Genomic DNA, 20,942 nt, shown 5'->3' on the forward strand with positions numbered 1-20,942 from the left:
TGACTACGTCTCAGTTAACGTGGTCTCATTTATTCAGAGGAGAAAATTGGTTCACGCATGATGACGGTGGTTGAAGTCTACTGTCTGGTAATTTAGATGTACTCCAAACTGGTTTTATAATCGCAAGTCCCAAGGTTGCATAGCATTAAAGTGGAAGAGGCAGAGTGGTCAAAGAAATGAGATTGGCAAATTGTTTTTTCTTTGCATAGGTAGAATCAGGTACAGAAAGATCACACATTCTATGAATGAACACATTCTGGAATATTAAACCAAACAATCTTTAGATGTTTGGTTCTAAACATTTCACCTGGCATTGTCTTTCAAACATCATCTTCCTGTATTTCCAGCTGGGTTTGACACTGCATGTGTTACGATGGGTGTTTGGTTGTTTCCTGGAAGCACTTTGGGACGTTCACTGGGTTTGGAAAACACTTAGTAGGTATAAAGGGGATTAAATAATTTTCTTTATTGAATGGCTTTGCTAGTTAGCGATTAATGGTGGACAATGTAATGTAATACTTCTGCTGTTTTAAAGTGCATTCATTTGCAATTAAAAAGCATTATCTGGTTTGCTTATAGAATGAATTACAGTGCTAACCTTAATTCAAAGCAGATTCCCCCCCCCCTCCCCTCCCCGGAAAGCCCTAAAATAATTCAAGAACTCATTAGACCTAAATGGTTCCATTTCAGTTAATAGTTCTAAGTGTAGTTTGTTACATAAGCCAAATGGTGATATTTAATTCTTGGTTCTTAGTTTATCTTAGGAGCTTCTGGGAAGTTATTTTTTGAAGTAATGCCCACAGAAAGTGGAAGCTGTGCCACTGCACGCCAAGCAAAGCAGAAACGAAAATCTCACAGTCTTTCGATACGAAGAACCAACAGTTCTGAGCAAGAGCGGTCAGGATTGCAGAGAGAGATGCTGGAAGGCCAGGTAAACTTGACTAGACTGGAGAATGGTTCTTGTCTTGCAAACAAGTTTTTCAAAAAAATTATTATATCAGGTCAGGTGATGTTATGTTACCTTGATAATGTTCTGTCAAGCAATATGACTAATTCCATATCGCCAGGAGGCTGTGTGTGTGTGTGTGTGTGTTGATGCAGCATAAAAGATCACCTCTTCAGATTAGAAGGTCAAAAAGGCTATGAAGAGCACCTTAATCTTTGTTTAAGTATTGTGGCCCTTCCCTTCATTTAACCTCACCACACTCCTCTTTATAAAGATTCAGACAGAAAGATAGGGATTCAGTCCAGGTTTGAGTTTCACAATTCAGCTGAGGATTGAATCATAGCATCCCATGTCCAAGTCTAGTACATAGATTGCTGTGTTGTTTATTTGTAGGCGGAAAAATGAATGCAAAGTTTTCAGTTTTATCAGAAGTAGGTATAACTTGCATTTGATATTTATCTAGATTTTTTAAAAAAATATCAAACAAGTTTTCCTTTGTGGAAATACTGTGGAATCCAGACTACTGTTAAATTCTTTTGTGGGCTGAATTCATGTTTATCATAGGGAGATCCTGGGAAGAAGAGGGTGATGATATTGGATTTAAATCCCGCCCGCCACTCCGAATCTCAGAGTCTCAGAGCGGCTCACAATATCCTTTACCTTCCTCCCCAACAACAGACACCCTGTGAGGTGGGTGGGGCTGAGAGGGCTCTCACAGCAGCTGCCCTTTCAATGACAACCTCTGCCAGAGCTATGGCTGACCCAAGGCTATTCCAGCAGGTGCAAGTGGAGGAGTGGGGAATCAAACCTGGTTCTTCCAGATAAGAGTCCGCACACTTAACCACTATACCAAATTGGGAAGTTTTATACCCTCATAAGTAAGAGCCTTCACAAATAATAACCATTGTAGCCTGGACTAGGCTGATTTTGTCAGCGCTTAGAAGCTAAGCAAAGCTGGAAAGTGGACGGGAGACCATCAAGGAAGACTGAGGCTTCTGTGCAATGGAAGGTGATTTCTTGCCCTGAGAACTTCATAAGGTGAAATTTCATGGCATTTCATGGCTTGTTGTGACTTGATGGCATACTTTATTAGGGGTCCCCAGTCTGCCAGGCAGATTACTTTTGAAAACTTAAACATTAGAAAGCATTTTTTGTGAGACTAGCATTGGGGTCCTGCTTAACTCTTCAAAGAAAAAAAAAATCCTGCTAGGCTAGTATAAATCTCTTGTACGAGCCTTGGAGCCTAGCTGTTCTGCAGGCAAAGCTTGCTTTTTCAAAAAAACCAAAACCCATTATTATAGGCAAAAATCACATTTGACACATGGAGGTAAGATTCTGTAAATGTTGTTTGGTTTAGTTCTATCTAAATGCCTCAGTTCTTGTAAATCTTTAGATAAAGCACTGCCCAAGCTTCACCAGAGATTTGGGTTGTGCATTTGGCTAAATCTGAGCTGAAAAAATAAACAAAACAAAAAATACCTTATTGGTATTATGTGGATATTCTTTCAGCCAGATATAGATTGGGCTATTTTTTGGCTATCCAAAACAACCAAGTCCTGAAAATCCTGAAAATATTTGGGTTCTTTTGAGCCTGCCAGATAGTCAAAGTTAAAGGGTGTTTACAGGTGAACTTACCACTTGGAGAGGTATTTAAAGGAACTTTGAGCCCTTTAAATGTGTTCAGAGGCCACTTGTAGAGTCACGGCTTGGAGAAGGCATTTAAAGGGACCGTGAACCCTTGAAACACCTTTTTTCCTGCATTAAAACCTGCTTTGAAACCCTATGGGGAACATTGACTATAATGGTCCTCTTAGGGTATAATGGAACTGAAAAAAATCAGGAATCCTGAATATTTACCAAATCTGAATACCATACTGGTACTGGAATTCAGGAATATCTGGAAATATCAACATTTTCCAGGTCCAGTATACCTGAACTCAAAACCGTTTTGCTTTCTTCTTTTTTTTGTACACTCCCACTAGAGATGTGAAGGTCTAGAAAAGAACTGGAGAGAATTCAGGATTTCCCACCTGTTTTTCCAATGGAAAATTGGGAAAGTTATAAGAAGCAGTGTGGGGGGGGGGGGGGGGAGGAAGCTTTTTGTGCCACTTAGCTGTAAACAAGAAAGATGCAGGAGTTAGATCTGGTATCTCATCTGCAACCGAGATCTCCGCAATCTTTAAATATTTTTAGGATTGTAGCCTGTTAGATACATTGCTTGCATGCAACTTATCAAACTTTTATTAATTAAGCTGTCAGATTGTGAGTAAATGAAAGTCGCGACCAGTCTGCCTGCTCTCAGACGATTTTCCTCAAACAGCTTGAAAGGGAGAACCTCCTGGCTAATTTAACCGCGTGTGGTTCTCTTTCAGCATTGGAAACAGTACTGAAGGCGGTGCCAAGAGTAAATAGATGCTGTGCTGCATCTGTCTAGTGAAAGTTTGAGTCTTTTTGAATAATAATTTTTGAATAATAATTTTCAGTTGAATAACAACAAAGGCACAGTCTAATATTTGCAATCCTGTATAGAGATCAAATTGCCAGCATTCGCTGGATTATGGAGAAAGCACGGGAATATCAGAAAAACGTCTATTTCTGCTTCATTGACTACTCTAAAGCCTTTGGTTGTGTGGATCACAACAAACTGTGGCAAGTCCTTAAAGAGATGGGAGTACCAGACCACCTCACATGTCTCCTGAGAAACCTGTATAAGGGTCAAGAAGCAATGGTCAGAACGGGATATGGAACAACTGATTGGTTTAGACTAGGAAAAGGAGTTTGACAAGGATGTATATTGTCACCCTGCTTATTTAATTTATATGCAGAGTACATTATGCGGAATGCTGGCCTGGATGAAGCAGAAACCGGCATTAAGATTGCCGGGAAAAACATCAACAACCTCAGATATGCAGATGACACTACTCTAATGGTAGAAAGTGAGGAGGACCTAAAGAACCTCTTGTTGAGAGTAAAAGAGGAGAGCACAAAAGTAGGCTTGAAACTCAACATCAAAAAAACTAAGATCATGGCATCTGGCCCCATCACACCTTGGGGGGGAGAAATTGAGGGGGGAAGACATGGAAGTAGTGACAGACTTCACATTTCTGGGATCCAAGATCACTGCAGATGGTGACTGTAGCTGTGAAATTAAAAGACGTTTGCTCCTTGGGAGGACAGCTATGGCGAACCTAGGCAGTATAATAAAAAGTAGAGACATCACCCTGCCAACAAAAGTCCGTATAGTAAAAGCGATGGTATTCCCAGTAGTAATATATGGCTGTGAGAGCTGGACCATAAGGAAGGCTGAGTGCAGAAGAATAGATGCTTTTGAGCTGTGGTGCTGGAGAAGACTCTTGAGAGTTCCTTGGACTGCAAGAAGATCAAATCAGTCAGTCCTAAGGGAAATCAACCAGGTCTGTTCACTGGAAGGTCAGAAGCTGAAGCTCAAATACTTTGGCCACCAAATGAGAAGGGAGCACTCCCTGGAGAAGATCCTGATGCTGGGAAAGACAGAAGGCAAAAGAAGAGGGGGACGGCAAAAGATGAGATAGCTGGACAGTGTTACTGATGTAACAAACACAAATTTGAGCAGACTTCGGAGGATGGTGGAAGACAGGTGGGCCTGGCGTGACTTTGTCCATGGGGTCCTAAAGAGTCGGACTCGACTGTGCGACTGAACAACAAAATAGAGGTGTTCTAGTCTCAAATCTTGGCTATAAATCTGTTGCAGTCAGTAAGCCGTTACATGAGTGATCTCAGTGGAGTCTGAATCATTCTCTACTGTCCTCCACCTGCCATGAAACCACTGAAGAGAATATTGGCAGCCCTTGCCCAGATTAATACAAGCTTGTGTTTCTGTGATCTTGCTGAGTTTTTGTTCATGGACTTTTTGACTCATTACTCAGATGACTGCCTTATTCTCATTTGTTGTCATCTTCGTTTTATTAGAAGCTCTAATAAAACATCTTCGTTGTATTAGAAGCTCTTCATTTTATTAGAAGCTCGTTTTATTTGTTGTCATCTTCGTTTTATTAGAAGCTCTAACAAGAAAAAGTGATTCTGCTTGTTGCGTAGAGTAAGCAATTAAGCACACTTGCATAGTGTTTGAACACTTGATTTGTGCAAAAATCCATGAGTTCTGAAGCTTTGCTTCAGTTTAATGAGAACATGCTGTATTGCACACACATCCATTTGCATCCATAGCACTAACCAAAATAGGGTAAGCCAGTTTGTAAATGGTTTTGTTATTGTCAAAAGTGTATAGGAGGGGTTTCAGTTACTTTTTGAGTGTGTGGTTGCTAATAAAAAGCGTTAAATAGCGATTGCTGTACTCACGTGACAAATGTAGGAAACATTGCTCTCTGGGTTTCACTTACCCTTAGTGACATCATCAAATAGCCAGATCTGATTGGTCATGTGGTGTCATGACATCATCCTAACTGCTGCGTGATCACACAAGAAGACGGGAAATCTGAATTTAACAAAAAATAAAGTGAGGGGGGTTGTTGAACCTTGACCTGTGGCCAAAAGCAAGCTTTGAAGATCATTCGTTCACCTTGGCCCCTAGTGACATTTCCCTATCTGGTAGCATGAATGGCAAAACCCACTTGTGAGCAGTTTCATGCTTATCAGCACGTCGGTTTGCATAATGAGGAGCAATTTATTGGTTTAACGTTAGTTTCAGCTTCAGAGTTCTCACTCTGAGAGGGGAGGGCATCTCATCATGGGTGATTCCCACCAACCAGGCAGGAAACAGGGCCATTTAAACTTCCTGGCTTTGGCAGTGGATTTACCCAGAACCTCAGTTTTCCTGCCATAGATAGGAGCACAGGTCCCAGAGGAGCTCTGCTATATAAATTTTTCATCTCTTCTTTGTTCTTTTTTACTCATTTGTACATGGGTGCTGGTTCTTTCCAATGTGAAAAGCAGGACCATCTTTATCATATATGTTCAACAGTACCATTGATCAGAACAGTCATGTTTCCAGAGCGACTTTTGCAATCATCCTTTGAGCCTATTTGGTCATGTTTGGGAGCATTTGTATTGATTTTTTATGTTTGTGAAGTTCATAAATTTTTCAAGAAGCCTATCTGGGTGGGATTTTTTAAGAAAAATGAAAACATTTCAGAATGGGCAAATAGGGTTCATGCAAAATGCAGTGTGTCAGACTTGACTATAACTTTGACATGTGATAGTTTCCTCCCCTCTAGGATTCCAAACTGCCAACATCTGTCAGAAATACACTTCTGGACCTCTTTGGCCAAATAGAAAGAGAATTTGAGAACCTCTACATTGAAAATCTTGAATGTGAGTTGATCTTTACATATCTTATTTGGCGGGGGGGGGGGGGGGGATAAAGTTCAAATAAAGTGGGCATTGCTGGTATAATAGATTTGATTCAGGAAAGATTTTTAAGGGAGTTTTGGTCCAGAGGTTTGCCTTTCACAAGGGTCATTTCAGAGGGCAGCCATACTGGTCTGCAAGCTTTGAGTCTGGTAATACCTTAGAGACCAATAAGATTTTCAGGGCATGAGCTTTCAAGAGTCGAATCTCCCTTTGTCTGATGAGTCTCGTGTCTCTAAAGCTTATACCCCAAAATCTTGTCGCTCTCTAAAGTGCTGCCAGACTCAAATCTAGCTGTCCTACTGTAGACCAGCAAGGTTACCATCTGAAACAAAGCTCTTCGTCAAGTACAGTCAGAATGGAAATTTCTGTGTCTTTATATCCCAGTCAGAAGATGGGACTGGGATTGCAAAGAAACTTAGAATGCAGAGGTACTGTGTCTGTAATTGTGGCGGAATTTTGGGAAAGGAGACGTGAAATTCATGCATCTAACAACTATATATACTATGTGTATCTTATAAAGCAGAACTTTGGTTCTCTCCCATCATCCCCAGCAGCCTGGATGCAGAGATGTGTCTCCAGTATGTGAATGCCTGGTGTCCCAGTCTTCAGTTTACATTCTTGGTGATAACATGTACCGTCCCCAAGACACAACAGCTATACCTTACGATAAGCCTGGCCAGGACTTTTTGACCTTGGTAGATAGATAGATAGGGGGACTCATGATGCTGATGACACTGTTAAGGGTTGAGGGGTCTTTTTTGTATCTTTCTTTTATTGTTGCATCTTTTGACATCTACGTATGTAGCCTGTGGCATAAATAAGGTATAAATACTGCTGGTCGTTGATTGTTTGGGGCTGCCAGGTGACTGCTCAGAGCCTCAAATGACAGCCAAAGAGATCTCTCTTGTATTTTGTGCACCCTTATAAATATTTTTCATCTTTGTGTTACAACTGAGTATACTTAGTCATAATAAACAGTTTTGCTTTGGAACAGCTTGCCTCTTTCCTTTTGCCTGATGGGGCCATAGCTCCCTGCTGGTCACTGCACCCCCATAGTTTTTTCCTCCCCATAACAGTAGTGAGATAGAATTCTGTGTCCCTATTCAGCCTTAAACAGAACTAAACAGGATTGTGAAGGAATTGTCCACACACACAGAGGAACAGATCTATACGGACACACCACAAGAATCAAAATTTGGCATTTTCTGTCTTCTGCCCAACGTACACAAGCCTGGCAACCTAGGACATCCTGTTGTCTCAGGCATAGGCACCATTGCTATAGGGATGTCTGGACACATGGACTCTATTCTCAGATCCTGTGCCTTCAAGACAATCAGTTATCTGTCTTCTAGGAAAGACTATTTTGGCCACCATGGATGTTGAGTATACACTGACATCCCCCGCAGAGATGTACAAGCTATTAGGAACACCATCTCCGACAACACCACGGCCAGCCCAAATTCTGTCAGGTTGTCCTTACCTGTAGCTATTTGAGAATTTGGTGAAGATTTATTTTTTCAGATCAGCAGCACATCATGGGCACCCACATGGCACTGGAATATGCCAACATTTCATGACTGACCTGGAGCAGCACTTCCTCAGTTCTCATCCATGAATATCCATCTTTGCCCTGAGATTTATTGATGGCATTTCATCGTTTGGACATATAGGAAAGGAGCACTGGATAAATTTCACTAGGCCTTCAGCAACTTTCACCTCACCACCAACTTGACTGTGAATGAATCCATGTAAGAAATACATTTTCTAAACACCACTGTACAAATACCTAATAGAGGCATAAAAACCACCTTGTACTGGAAACCTACTGATTGCCAAACACATCTGCAAGCCTTCAGTCACTGTCCTAAACACACCAAATGATCCATCATTTACAGGCAAGTTGTACGCTACAGCTGCATCCGTTCTGATCCCTCAAACAGAGATTCTCACCTGCAGCATCTATAACAGAATTTTTGGAATACAGCAGGGGTGGCCAACAACGGTAGTTCTCCAGATTTTTTTTTGCCTGCAACTCCCATCAGCCCCAGCCAGCATGGCCAATGGCAGAGGCTGATGGGAGTTGTAGGCAAAAAAAACATCTGGAGAGCTACCGTTGGCCACCCCTGGAATACAGTACTCACCTGATGTAGTAGGGAAACAGATCAACAAAGCCAGAATAATGCCAAGGGATAATCTGCTACAAGATAGGTCCAAACAAAACAACCACAGAACATCACATACAGCTCTCAACTCCAACCAATTCATATCATTAACAACCTACAACATATGCCGGATGATGATACTCCTGTCTCATTGGGAGGCAAACCTTTTCTTGCAGCCTCCTAATCTTAAAAGAACTTCTCACCTACAACAAACATGGACATAGTCTCTAGGACCAGGACCTGCAACAAACCAAGATGCCAGTTCTGGTGTAGAGAGCCAGTTTGGCGTAGTGTTTAAGCGCACAGACTCTTATCTGAGAGAACCGGGCATGATTCCCCACTCCTCCATTTGCAGCTGCTGGAATCGCCTTGGGTCAGCCATAGCTCTCGCAGAGTTGTCCATAAAAGGGCAGCTTCTGGGAGAGCTCTCTCAGCCCCACCTACCTCACAGGGTGTCTGTTGTGGGGGAGGAGGGTAAAGGAGATTGTGAGCTGCTCTGAGATTCAGAGTGAAGGGTGGGATAGAAATCCAACGTTGTCTTCTTCTTCTTCTTCCCCACATTCACTCTATGGAGACAGATGAGGATGGATAGCTGTGTTAGTCTGTCTGTAGCAGTAGAAGAGTAAGTGTCTAGTAGCACCTTAAAGACTAACAAAATTTGTGGTGTGGTATGAGCTTTTGTGAGTCACTGTTCACTTTTTCAAATATTTGAAGAAGTGATCAGTCACTCACAAAAGTTCCTACCCTACCACAAATTTTGTTAGTCTTTAAGGTGCTACTGGACTCTTGCTGTTTTTTGCATAGTCACCTTAACAACATAATCATGTGACTTAATAACATCAGCCATACCTCTTCAGGTTCATTCACTTGTTCGTCTTCCAATGCTAAATGCCATCACATGTCAGCAGTATTCTTCCAGTGTCTATGTAGGACAAACAAGTCAGCCCCTGTGCAAAAAGAATAAACGGACATAAATTTGATAAAAAACATCAAACACTTAATAAACATATTAATCTTCCAGGTCGTAATTTTGCTTACAGTCCTCTAGCAGAGAATCCTCAAGGGGAGATTATAACGCGAGATTGCTGAATTTGAATTTATTCACAGGTTCAGAACAATGGACCCCCACTCGTGTCTGAATAGGGACATAAGATTCTTAATAATTTTCTGCTCCAAAGCATTTCCTCTCTGCTTTAAAATCAAGCTGGTTACACTATGCATTGTACCTCTGCATCCTGAGTTCCTCCTTTGCAACAACACCCACCCAGATCTCCATTTAGACTGTATCTGATGAAGCAAGCTTTGATTGTTGAAAGCTTATGCTTTGATAATCTTGTTGGTCTCTAAGGTGCTAACTGTCCTGGGACTTCGTTGTTATAAATGATGCTGAGCCATTTTGAGTCCCAAGTTTACTTGATGCATCTCTCTTACAAGGCATACTTGTTAGACATCCCCTTTGTTAACATGATCTATGGGAAAGGGCAGCCTGTAAATCTACAGAAATAATTAAATAAATTATGCCTCTTAACTTAATGGGATCGTAATATAAATGTATGTGTGTGGAAGCCGTGCTGTCTGTCAGGTGTATAGCTCTTGCTTTTTAGAAGAGGCAGAACATTTAGGTATCTTGTAATTTGTATTTCATGTTGAGTTCCTGATTTCAGTAGACAATGGATGTTTTAAGCTATCAAGTAGCCATTGTCTACTGAAATCAGGAACTCAAGAAGGAATATTAAAAGGTGGGTTTATGCTCTGCCTAACAACAACATTTGTGTTTGATGCCTTGAACATAGCTGCTAGTTTGGTAGAAAGCACAGAAACGGATTAAGTAACAAAGAAATATGCGCCTGCCAAACAGTGCGTGCTTCAGCCTCCAAGCGAGACAGTGCCGAGGTTTTTACTCATTACTCGGTGTATTGATTCAAGCTTGCTATTCTCTAGCACTAATGTTCTTTCTGCTTGGCAATTATATGACAGAGCTCTAATGGTATGTCCATTGTTTCTTAAAACGGAGGGAACTGAATGCAAAGATAAGCTTTTTGGTGTGCTGACTGTGGAAAATCCTTCCTGAATTTAAGTTGTTCTGGCAGCTGTTTCCATCATTCCCAGCCTCCTCAGAAACCTGACCGGAAAGCAGATTCCTCATAGCCAAATTCAGTGTGAATTTTATTATATCTGGGTTTGGAGACTGCTGATAACAAAACTTTAAAATAGTTTATACTGCGTACACAGATAACCATAGAGGAGATGCAAACTGGAAAAAAAAAATCTGCCGTATGTAAACAGGAGCTTGCAGAGTTGAGGCTTTGCAAATACTGCAGAAAAACTGGGACGGTTAATGTAAGTGTTGCAACACCATACTAACTGTCTGCATTAACGTGATATTTTATGCCACTGCTAGTACGTAGAGAGATTGATACACTTAATGAGCGCTTAGCAGCCGAAGGCCAAGCCATCGATGGAGCAGAACTCAGCAAGGGACAGCTGAAAACGAAAGGTACGCTGACAAACATGCCTTTCATAAATTTTGAGCTTGCGATGTAATAGAAGGGTGTTAACCTCAATGCCTGAGTAAGCAAATGACCAAGTTTCCTTTTGAAATCTTCCTTTCAATTTATTTGTCTCAACAGCCAGTCATAGTACCAGTCAGCTCTCTCAGAAATTAAAGACTACTTACAAGGCATCCACCAGCAAGGTATGAGGCACATCTTGAACTTTTCCATTCTATTCAGCATTTACTTAAACCAGCCTAACTAGCAGCTTTATGTTAAGTACTGTTTGTTTACATGAATGCTCTGTCAAGGCTACTGGGGCAACGGGCATCTGCGTTTTATCCAGCCCTTCAGAAATGTCACTCCAAGATGTGTTTAATGAATGTGTTATTAAGCAAATATATATATTTCGCCACAAGGGAAAACCACAGTGGGATGGGTGTTCTTTTGTTCCAAAGCTGTCACCAAATCAACAGCATTTAAAATAGGTGTTAAACACTATTTGCATATTGGTTAAGAACACAAGAGCTCTGCGGGATCAGACCGGTGGTCCATCCAGTCAGTATTCTGTGTAACACAGTGGCCAGCCAGTTCCTCTGGAAGGCCAACAACAGGGCAGAGAGGCCAGGGCCTTCTCTTTATGTTGCTTCCTGGCTTCGGAATTCAAAGGCTTAGTGCCTCTGGATGTGGACATTCCCCTTAGTCACCATGGCTAGTGGCCATTGACAGACTCCATGAATCTATCTAATCTCCCTTTAAAGCTATTCATTCCCGTGGCCATCACTCCAGCAGTGAATTCCACATTTTAATCACATTTTAATCACTCATACCTCTAGTCCAGGGGGAGGGAAAGTTGGCTCTCCAGATGTTTTTTGCCTACAGCTCCCATCAGCCCCAGCCAGCATGGCCAATGGCTGGGGCTGATGGAAGCTGTAGGCAAAAAACATCTGGAGAGTCAACGTTCCCTACCTTTGCTCTAGTCCCATAGGCACAGTAAGGTTTTTACTGCAGTGCCTTTGAGAATGAGGACTCCTTTGTCAGGAGGGATTCCTTGCTGATTGCAGTTACCACTAATTCAATCACTGTTTTGAAGAATTAGTCCTGTGTTGGCTATCAGGTGTTCATAAAATAAGCAGGGTATTACCCATTAATGGGGAGCAGAGACTGCATGTAAGTTTTCACCTCATTATCATTTCATGGGCTTTCAAAATGAGTCAGGTTATTACATGCAAACATCATTGTTCAAGTGTTAGATGTGGTCAGAACTAACTAAATACTTCAGTCACCAGGATCTTTTGAGTCCTGATTGCAAACATAAAAGGGCATGGTTAATTTCCCCCTTAAATGTTTTCTCTCTTTTTTTTTTTAAGAAGAAGAAATTGGATTTATATCCTGCCCTATACTCTGAATCTCAGAGTTTCAGAGCAGTGACAGTCTCTTTTACCTTCTCTCCCTGCCCCCCACAACAGACACCCTGTGAGGTAGGTGGGGCTGAGAGAGCTCTTACAGCAGCTGCCCTTTCAAGGACAACTCCTGTGAGAGCTATGGCTGACATAAGGCCATTCTGCACAGGAACAACTCCACATAACCCCCATTCCCTTCTCCATTCCCTTCCCAGACTTCCTGTTGTCTTGCATGGCAGAGGAGGGGAATCAGTGCTGGAAGCTCTTAGAACTGGGCCTTGTGATTCCTCCTGCCATGATGATTCTTAGGAGCCTGATGAGAGGGCAGCCTGGGTGGGCCTTGAGCGGTGGCTTCCACCACTAGCCTCAGGGTCAGAATACCCCTCAGTACAGCTGAAGCCCCTCCTACCTGTAGAAGCAAGCCAGGTGGGAAATTAGAAGTGATCTGAGTTCAGCCTTGCTACCCCTTCTCCTTTTGGGGTCTCAGAACAGCAGTGGGCTTTCTCAGGAGAGGAGGAAGCTATGTGGTATTAGTGTGCCGCTCTTACACTGCAGTGGTTATCAACCTTTTTTTCCTTTGTCCTTCCTTTTTGTCATTGTTTGACATCTGATACTTTTTCACTGTACAGTTTGCCCTCACAAACACTTGAAATTGACACAATTTTACCTAAAGCAGCCTGGCAAGCCGATACCAAGCCCCCAGGAGGCATAGAAACACAAGAGGAAGAAAGGAACAGACCTAAGAGCATGCAAATGCTGATCCCAATATTCCTGGTTAACCCCAAATATTTCCGGGATTTTTTGGAACCCATTTTCCTGTATCCTGAAAAATCCCAAGTATATTTGGGAGACACAATTATATCTGGAAAATACCGATAAGGCATTCCTCAGATGTATTTTTGGCTTGGTTATATCCAAACACACATCCCTTCTTTCTACCGTTGGATAAAGCAATCATAGTTAAGTCTAATACAGAAAATGTGCAGAGTTCTCCCCCCTTTAAACTTTTGCCCTGTGTCCCAACTGTCCCCTGATTGAGTCCAGATCAATTAAACCTTTATAATGCTGCCACTACCTCTTAGTCACTAGGCCACTGAAGATGCTTCTTAACTCTTAGTGTTTATTAATTAAAATATTTCTATCCTACCTTTTCCTCATCAAACAGCTTATCTGGGAGCAAACAAAATAAAATGACAACATCTGGCATGGAAAGGCAGAGTGAAAGGTTCCAAGGGACACATTTATAATTAGTATGTTAAAAACAGATTTGCTATGAAAATAAATCAGAATTTATATGGTATTTACAGGTAACCCCCCCCCAATTTCTAAAAATAGCAAAATGCTTTCAAAAGTGATAGAATGTCAGCTGCCTATGCTGACTGCCAGCAGCTCTTAAAACTGAAATAAAAGGCTTAGTTGTCTGATAAATCCTTCTGTTCAAACCATTTGATATAAAGTCGACTGAATGCTCCTTTCTTTAGATCACAGAAACCTATTTCCTGCTTGCTGAATCAGAACCCCAAAAGTCACAGGCAAAAGAATCAGCCCATCTTTAAAACTTCCCAGGGTGGTTGAAACTTGACATTATTAACCGGAAGTGTGACATAAGTAGGTGAAGGGTGAAACATTCCAAAACGTAGAATTATAACTAGCTAATGAGAGAGTGGGTAAAGGACTGTCAGTCCCATAGAGTATGCAATCAGACTTTGAAATTAAATGTAAATGCGAGCCAAGGATTACCTCACCGATCTAGGTCAGGCTTAAAATAATGTACAGATATTTCTTGGCAGATGAATTGTTGGCTAGGGGCAGGGGCAAAGTTAGATTTGTAGGCACAGTGGAATGATGCTGGTCATGTTAATCAATACAGTTTTAAAGTTCAGTTAATGAGGGGTTTGTGCTAAGATATAATGCAGTTCTTGGGAGGAATTTCAGCAAACTGTTGCAGTGCTCTAATTTGGACTGTGGACTATGTTTATATGTATTAATTTCAGTTTAAGAAACTTTGTCCATGTCTTTCTGCATCTCCATTGTTGATGTGCATGCTGTAGGAGGGAAATACACCCTTCCATTTTTTTGTTAATGTGTCGAAATAATAAATTATGATCGAGCAATGTGGAGTTCGTTTCTATGCAGTCTTTGAAATAAAAAAATGTTTATTAACTGTGTGTTTAAATCACTGTTCTTTAAAAAGCAAGTGCTGAACACTTATCTCTTCTTACTTGCTGCATAGCGCTCAAATTCTTTCCCAGGCAAATCAGGTGGACCTCGCAACTTCAACGTGGGAAGCTGGGAAATATGGGGTGGAGACTCTTGGGTAACTGCTTTGCTTCCCAGTGTGCCAGCATGCATGCCCAGCTAAACGGTAGTGAGTGGTGGAACATGCAGAATCTCATGCTAACCAGTTTTCCCATATGGGATACCGTATCTGTCAACTGTGCCCTCTGGGAAGACCTGATGGCTGCCCATTATTAGTTATTTCCTGCTTTTGCTTATAGATATTAATGGAAGACAGAATATAGAGGTAGCCAGAGATGCATATTTTCCTCCTGTGCCTTTAACAATTACTGGAAGTGATTTCATATTCTGCTTTGCAGTAAGTCACAAAGGATATGATCCCTCCCACACGGATAGTGTCCACAAACCCATAGGGGTTAAGAGACCTCTGTTCTTCCCTCCCTCAGTCAGTAACTCAGTACTACTCAGTGGGCACTTAGTAACAGGCTATCGTGGGGAATAGCCTCCCTTTAGTGTTACAAAGAACAGCTTTTGGAAGTGCGATCATAGTGGTTTCTGTTTTAAAAGCATTGGCATAACCTGGTAGAGTTTGTATCTCTTGGGCTTTTTAAACACCATTTACCTACATATGTACAAGCATGGGATACCATTTTAAAAAATTTATTTCATTTATAGTTTGTCTTTCTCACTGAGACTCAAGGCGTGTTACAAAGTGTAGAAACGAAATCAGTCAGACAATGTAGCATATCCAGTAACCAGTGCAACAGGAATAAGAGTTACATAATTGGAAAACCATGGAAGCGAAATACTGTCTAAGGCGTGACACACCGTAATGCAGAAAGAGGGTTATGAAGGTTGATGAGAACGCGATAACAGTAAGGAGAGGCATACAGTATTGCAATAGGCTTCAATCTCTCCCCCCCCCATGAAGACAACCTCCTGAACTATTCCATCCCATTCCACTGTGACGTAGATAAGTCTGGACCAGTTCTTGAATAACTTTCGACATGTGAAAGTTATTGGAGCAGTTTTTCATGCATCCCCTTGGGATGTCAGAAGTACTTATGCTGAACAGAATTTTGTCAACTTATGTTTCAAATTATAATTCAACAATTACAGAATTTCTGAATGTCTATCATTAAGAGCCATATAAGCCAACTAAATTAACAATGAGAAAGAAGGTAGTAAGAGATGCCAGGATCCGAAGAGGTGTGCTGTTCATTTCATGTAACCAGAGAGTCTTTGGACTTCCCCAACCTGCAGCCTGCTTTTCCTCATCACCTCAGAATGCCATAAGACAAACATCATATAAAAGCAACAGTGACAAGGCTCTGGACCTACCGTTCAAAGGAGGAAAAGGCACTGCCCAGAGAGACAGAACATAAGAGCCCTGCTGGATCAGAACAGTGGTCCATCTAGTCCAGCTTCCTGTCTCACATAGCAGCCAACCTCCACCAACATGGCACTTGGATTCAGAGCTTTACTGCCTCTGATTGTGGAGGTTCTTTAGCCACCATGGAGGTTGCATCTGTCCTCCATGAATCTGTCTATTCACTTTTTAAAGCTTTCTGTTCATGTGGCCGTCACTATATCTTCTGGCATCAAGTTGCACATTTTAATCACTTATCGTGCAAAGAAGGATTTCCAATTGTCCGTCCTGAATCTGTTGCCCATCAGCTTAATTGTATGCCATTGAGTTCTAGTATTTTGGGAGAGGGAGAAAAAATTCTCTTAGTAAACTCTCTCTACCCCATGCAACCATCTTTGCTGACGCATGCGAGAGGGCTGAAATTTGAATTGCCTTCAGAAGCATGAGGAGTAGAAAGAAGCCAATCTAGTGACAAGATAATATTTAAAAAAAAGTTGGTGCACCTTTTTGGTTCATATTATAAATACCTATTTGGGCAGGTAAAAAGGTAGATAATGAACATTAACTTGAATCAGTGCAGTGGAGGGGGGAGGAATCCAATCCCTGCAAAGTTGAAGGTTCTTGTTTCAAAATGGAAGCAATTGTGAGTAGCAAATCCATTGGTTTGTCTATGTCTGCATAACATAAATTGGCCTGTAGACAGTTGGGATTACATGTTACAGGCAGTGCCAGGGACTTCATAGTGAAAATGTGGAAATGTACGGGGAAGATATTAATGCCAATCTGGTTTAATACCAGTTGAGTTCCTAGTGAGTGTTAAATGGGATGTGTTGGTTCCTTTGTTGCTCGAAAAGACTCTGGTTACGTGAGCAGTCTTAAGGATCCACTTTGTACTGTTTCAGGAAATAGGTACCCAGTAGACCAACATTTATAACAGTCAGGAAAATAAGCTAGAGAATGTGACAGCAATCCTTGAGGTAGCCAATTAAAGGTATAATAGGATCCTGGAGCTTGAAGAGGAACCTGGGCAAAGTTCAGAGCTTCACTGCGGGACGCACGTTAAGCAGAGAGAGCACAATATATAGTAACAATTATAAAGGGCTATAAGAAGTTTCCTGAAGTATGTAATTCCTGAAGAAGTTTGTAATTCATTGAGGGAAAGCTACGGTAATTCCTTTATGAAAGTTAAATCGTGATACCTTTTGAAACTGGGCAGTCAATACCTGGCTCTTTTTTTACACTTAACTGCTTATGGAGGCTTCCTGCTCTGCTTTTGGAAAAAAGGTACTCCTTGCCCCCTTTGCTCTCTGTTATTGGTCTGTATTGAGATTAACACGCCTTTCAGGCTTCTCACTCCTATAAACGTCTGTTCTTAACAGTGATTCAAATTGGTGAACAGCTTGTTTACTATAATACTCTTTAGGGCACTTACGGTGTATTCCCAGTGCATTCCTAAGTGGATTTACACCTTTCTACATCTATTGAAGCGAGTGGACTTAGAAGGCCTTCCGAAAGCAGCATTCCCAACCCTCTTTTTAGTGGTTAAGATTGGAAAAGAATGTACGTTTATAGCAAAGCAAAACAATCGTTTCCACATCAGCGGTGGTTTTGCAGAATTCTTTAGGTGATTAGGGGTTCTGTAGCTGAAAAAAAAGTAGCCAGAAGGGCTGGGAGAAGGAAAGAAGGAAAAAATCATTTCCCCCATAATTCGTTCACCTTGTTGAGATGAGGTTAGGGGGCCCAAGAGTCCTGTGGACTTTTCCCCACATGTTGTTAACAGTTGAAAGGTATGTTGGTCCTATTGCTGTAATTTATTCTACTGTTCCACTTCTCATACATAACTCCATTTTGTTTGAAGACATCTATTAAATCTGACAACTGCATTTTAATATTGCCTTGATTTTTTTTTTTATGATTAATTCCACACGACGGTTCAAATACTAATCTCTACCTAGTTCTGCCAGAATTAACCTGTTTCCTTTTCAATGCATCCATAGTAATTATTGCTTCGACTTGCTTTGAAACAATTCTGCTCATTAATCAGCTAATTATAATTCCATCTAGGACTCATTTCATCATTACAAAGATTAACATGAGAAAAAAAAATTGTATACTTCAATTTCTAAAAAATGTGACAAACTTCAAGTCCTTAATCCATCCCCCTCCAGCCCAAATTTTAATTTAATATCCCGGTAGAATACTTTGTTTCATTTTTGTTTTAATCATCAAGTACGGTATTTCTAGGGCTTTATTTGCAATAATAGAACTGAATATAATTGAAATCTTTCCTATGTTTGCTTGCAAAGCGGTACACGTTACAACTAGGAATTTGACTTCACTGGGCTCTTGTTGAACACTTAACTGGTTCTAATACTAAGGCTGTTTCTGGAATTTTAAACATCTTTTAACAAATTAAAGGTTGAGACTCCCATCATGCCTTATCATTCTTTGTGGCAACTCTGAAGTCTTTCTTTTTATACTGTTGTTTTGGAAGTGATGGCCAAATTTCATACTGGAGAAATCAGGGGACTCTTATGTCTCCAAGGCCATGCCACAGCAACAAAACCAGGTTTGTCACAAAGGCCGCATTTTGGGGAGCCACAGCCACTGCCAGATGTATAAGACATATTTTTAAACATGCTCATCATACTTATTTTTTTTTTAAAAAAAACACCACAACAAGTTAGAAGCATGCAAAGAAGAAGTTATTGTGCAGAACAGCTCTCAGGATGAAAATGCCTTCATTCTCTCTGTCACTCGGATGCCTATGGAGCTTCTTCTTCCTCCCCTAGGAGTTTGGAATCTGCTCTTGAGCTCTTCTCCCCGGGTCTTAAAGCAGGGTATAAATAGCTGAGTGTCGTTTCTGTCTCTGGAATACGCTTGCAATGCAAGCCCCTACTTCTGAGACCACACCTTTATTGGAAATATAGGTGTATTACCCTTTCATTATTACTGTTTTAGACAGTGGCATATTATAATTATCTGAATATCTCAGCCTTCTTGGATGTCACACATACCTTTAAACCCCCCACCTCCCATATTGTGGTACTTCCTCTTCCATTTTTACTTTATATCAAAGGTGTCAAACTCCAGTGGGTCAGATGCCTGGGGCCACACTTCTACTATCTCTCAAAATCACCAGTCTTTAAGGGCAGGGGAACAGCAGCAGAACCAGTGGTTAGCTTCTCAAAATGTCCCTCTTCATCCCATCCCAATATGGCATCGTTCATCATCTTATTCTAACAAACTTCTTCACTAGCGTCACTGCTCTCCCCAGTTTCCCAGCATTCCTCTTGGGCACAGGCATCCCATTCAACCATCTCTCTCCTCTATCTAAGCTCCTTGTCCCATGTGTCATAAGTGGTCTCTGGAATCCTCATGATCTCCTCCCACCACCTAGTCCTGCCCTGGGTTGCAAGCTCTAAGTTGGGAAATTCTAGGACTTTTAGGGGTGGAGCCTGGGGAGGGGAGGAACCTCAGCACGATAGAATGCCATAGAGTACACGCTTCTATATTCTCTGGGGGAACCGATTGCTGTCATTCAGGAGACTCAGGAGATCTCTAGGAGATCTCTAGATCCCACCTGGAGGTTAGCAAACCTTCGCTAGTCTCAAACTCAACAAAATTCCCATTCCCCTTCGGATTGCAAGGCCTTAAAAAAAAATGCAGATCCCACAGTGCTTGACATCTGCCCCGTTAATTCAAATGAAATGACAAGCAGCAAATGCAATAACATGAGGTAGTAACTCCTAGTTAGGCCAGCCTGTTTACCCCTAAAAGGGTAAAAGTAGTTCCCTGTGCAAGCATTGAGTTGTTACCGACCTATGGGGTGAAGTCACATCATGATGTTTTCTTGGCAGGCTTTTTTACGAGGTGGTTTGCCATTGGCTTCCCCAGTCATCTGCACTTTACCCCCAGCAAGCAGGGTACTCATTTTACCAACCTCGGAAGGATGGACCTCTAGGCTGTTATTTTTTCAAGCCCCTCCCCCAATGGTTCAGCAGTCCTGCTGTCCTGCTGAGGACATTTCAGAGTCTTCCCCCAATGGTTCCCTTCTGTGTTTTTCCTCTTTTAAAAGAAGAAAGTGGCATGGCCCCTGACCCACCAGGCCAGAGCAAACGATTTAATGCTGGAAATTGTCCTTGATTGACCGTGCTAATTCAGTTTGCTTAATGCGGGATATTTGCATGTTTCAGCACAACAACTATTTCCCCCAGGCTTTCTCTCCTCTCCTCTTCCCTTTTTCATCCGATGGCTCAACATTTTCCTAAATCTCTGTACCCACGAGGGAGAAAGTGCTCCTGTTCGTGAATTTAACGTTAATTGCTGCTTCCTCCCCCCCTCCTTAATTTTTTAATGTAGTAATCGGAATTCTTCATTTTTAAAAAACACAATCAGAGCAGACAACATGTTTCAAGTAAGTGTTCATTAGTGCCTTATATAGAGATATATTTTTATCACTCCTAAAAATTGTTGTGCTTTTTCTTGGAACAAAATTTCATTGTCACACAAAAGGAACTGGCCTGTGCTTGCAGGTAATTATTTGTTCCTGTGTTCAGTGGGTCTGTATCGAACTGCTCTGATTTTCAGCTTACAGCTTCTTCCCCATCTGACCCATTCGGAGCCAGCTGTATGTTTTATAGAGATTTGTATGGCACATGTGATACATTCAAGACAGGAAAAAGCATAATTTTCCTCAGATTCTAGCCACCTTTTCTTTTGAGGAGAGGGCAAATCTGAGAGTTTGTTGCACTTTGACCTCCTAAAATACTTCCTCTGGGCCAAATTCTGCTCCGGCACACAGTAACGTGTCCTGACTTGACACAGGACAAATTTGGTCCCATTTTTTTTTTAGGAGAAAACATCCTAGAGCTTTTGCATCCATAAACTGTGCTACAGTTAAACCTGTCAATGGCTTTTATTTTGTGTATGGGGTGGGTGGGTCGGGGCAGTAGGAAGCAACTTAGATCTCTGCTTGTGTTTCAA

The 20,942-nt window shown here is 41.5% G+C and overlaps 1 protein-coding gene across 3 annotated transcripts in view; it reads left to right on the top strand.

Moving 5' to 3' along the window:
* Window positions 1-20,942, top strand: part of WDR37 (WD repeat domain 37) — a 67,258-nt gene that overhangs the window by 12,014 nt on the left and 34,302 nt on the right. For 2 of the 3 annotated variants that reach the window (XM_060248096.1, XM_060248098.1), the window contains exons 2-6: window positions 755-931; window positions 6,157-6,253; window positions 10,856-10,951; window positions 11,085-11,149; window positions 14,583-14,666. In XM_060248096.1, coding sequence (XP_060104079.1) covers window positions 794-931; window positions 6,157-6,253; window positions 10,856-10,951; window positions 11,085-11,149; window positions 14,583-14,666 — 480 coding nt within the window. In that variant the 5' untranslated portion in view covers window positions 755-793. The remainder of the gene's footprint in view (window positions 1-754; window positions 932-6,156; window positions 6,254-10,855; window positions 10,952-11,084; window positions 11,150-14,582; window positions 14,667-20,942) is intronic. The other variant, XM_060248097.1, reaches the window with a different exon arrangement.

Source organism: Heteronotia binoei, chromosome 10 (assembly GCF_032191835.1).
Source record: "Heteronotia binoei isolate CCM8104 ecotype False Entrance Well chromosome 10, APGP_CSIRO_Hbin_v1, whole genome shotgun sequence".
Lineage (NCBI taxonomy): Eukaryota > Metazoa > Chordata > Lepidosauria > Squamata > Gekkonidae > Heteronotia > Heteronotia binoei.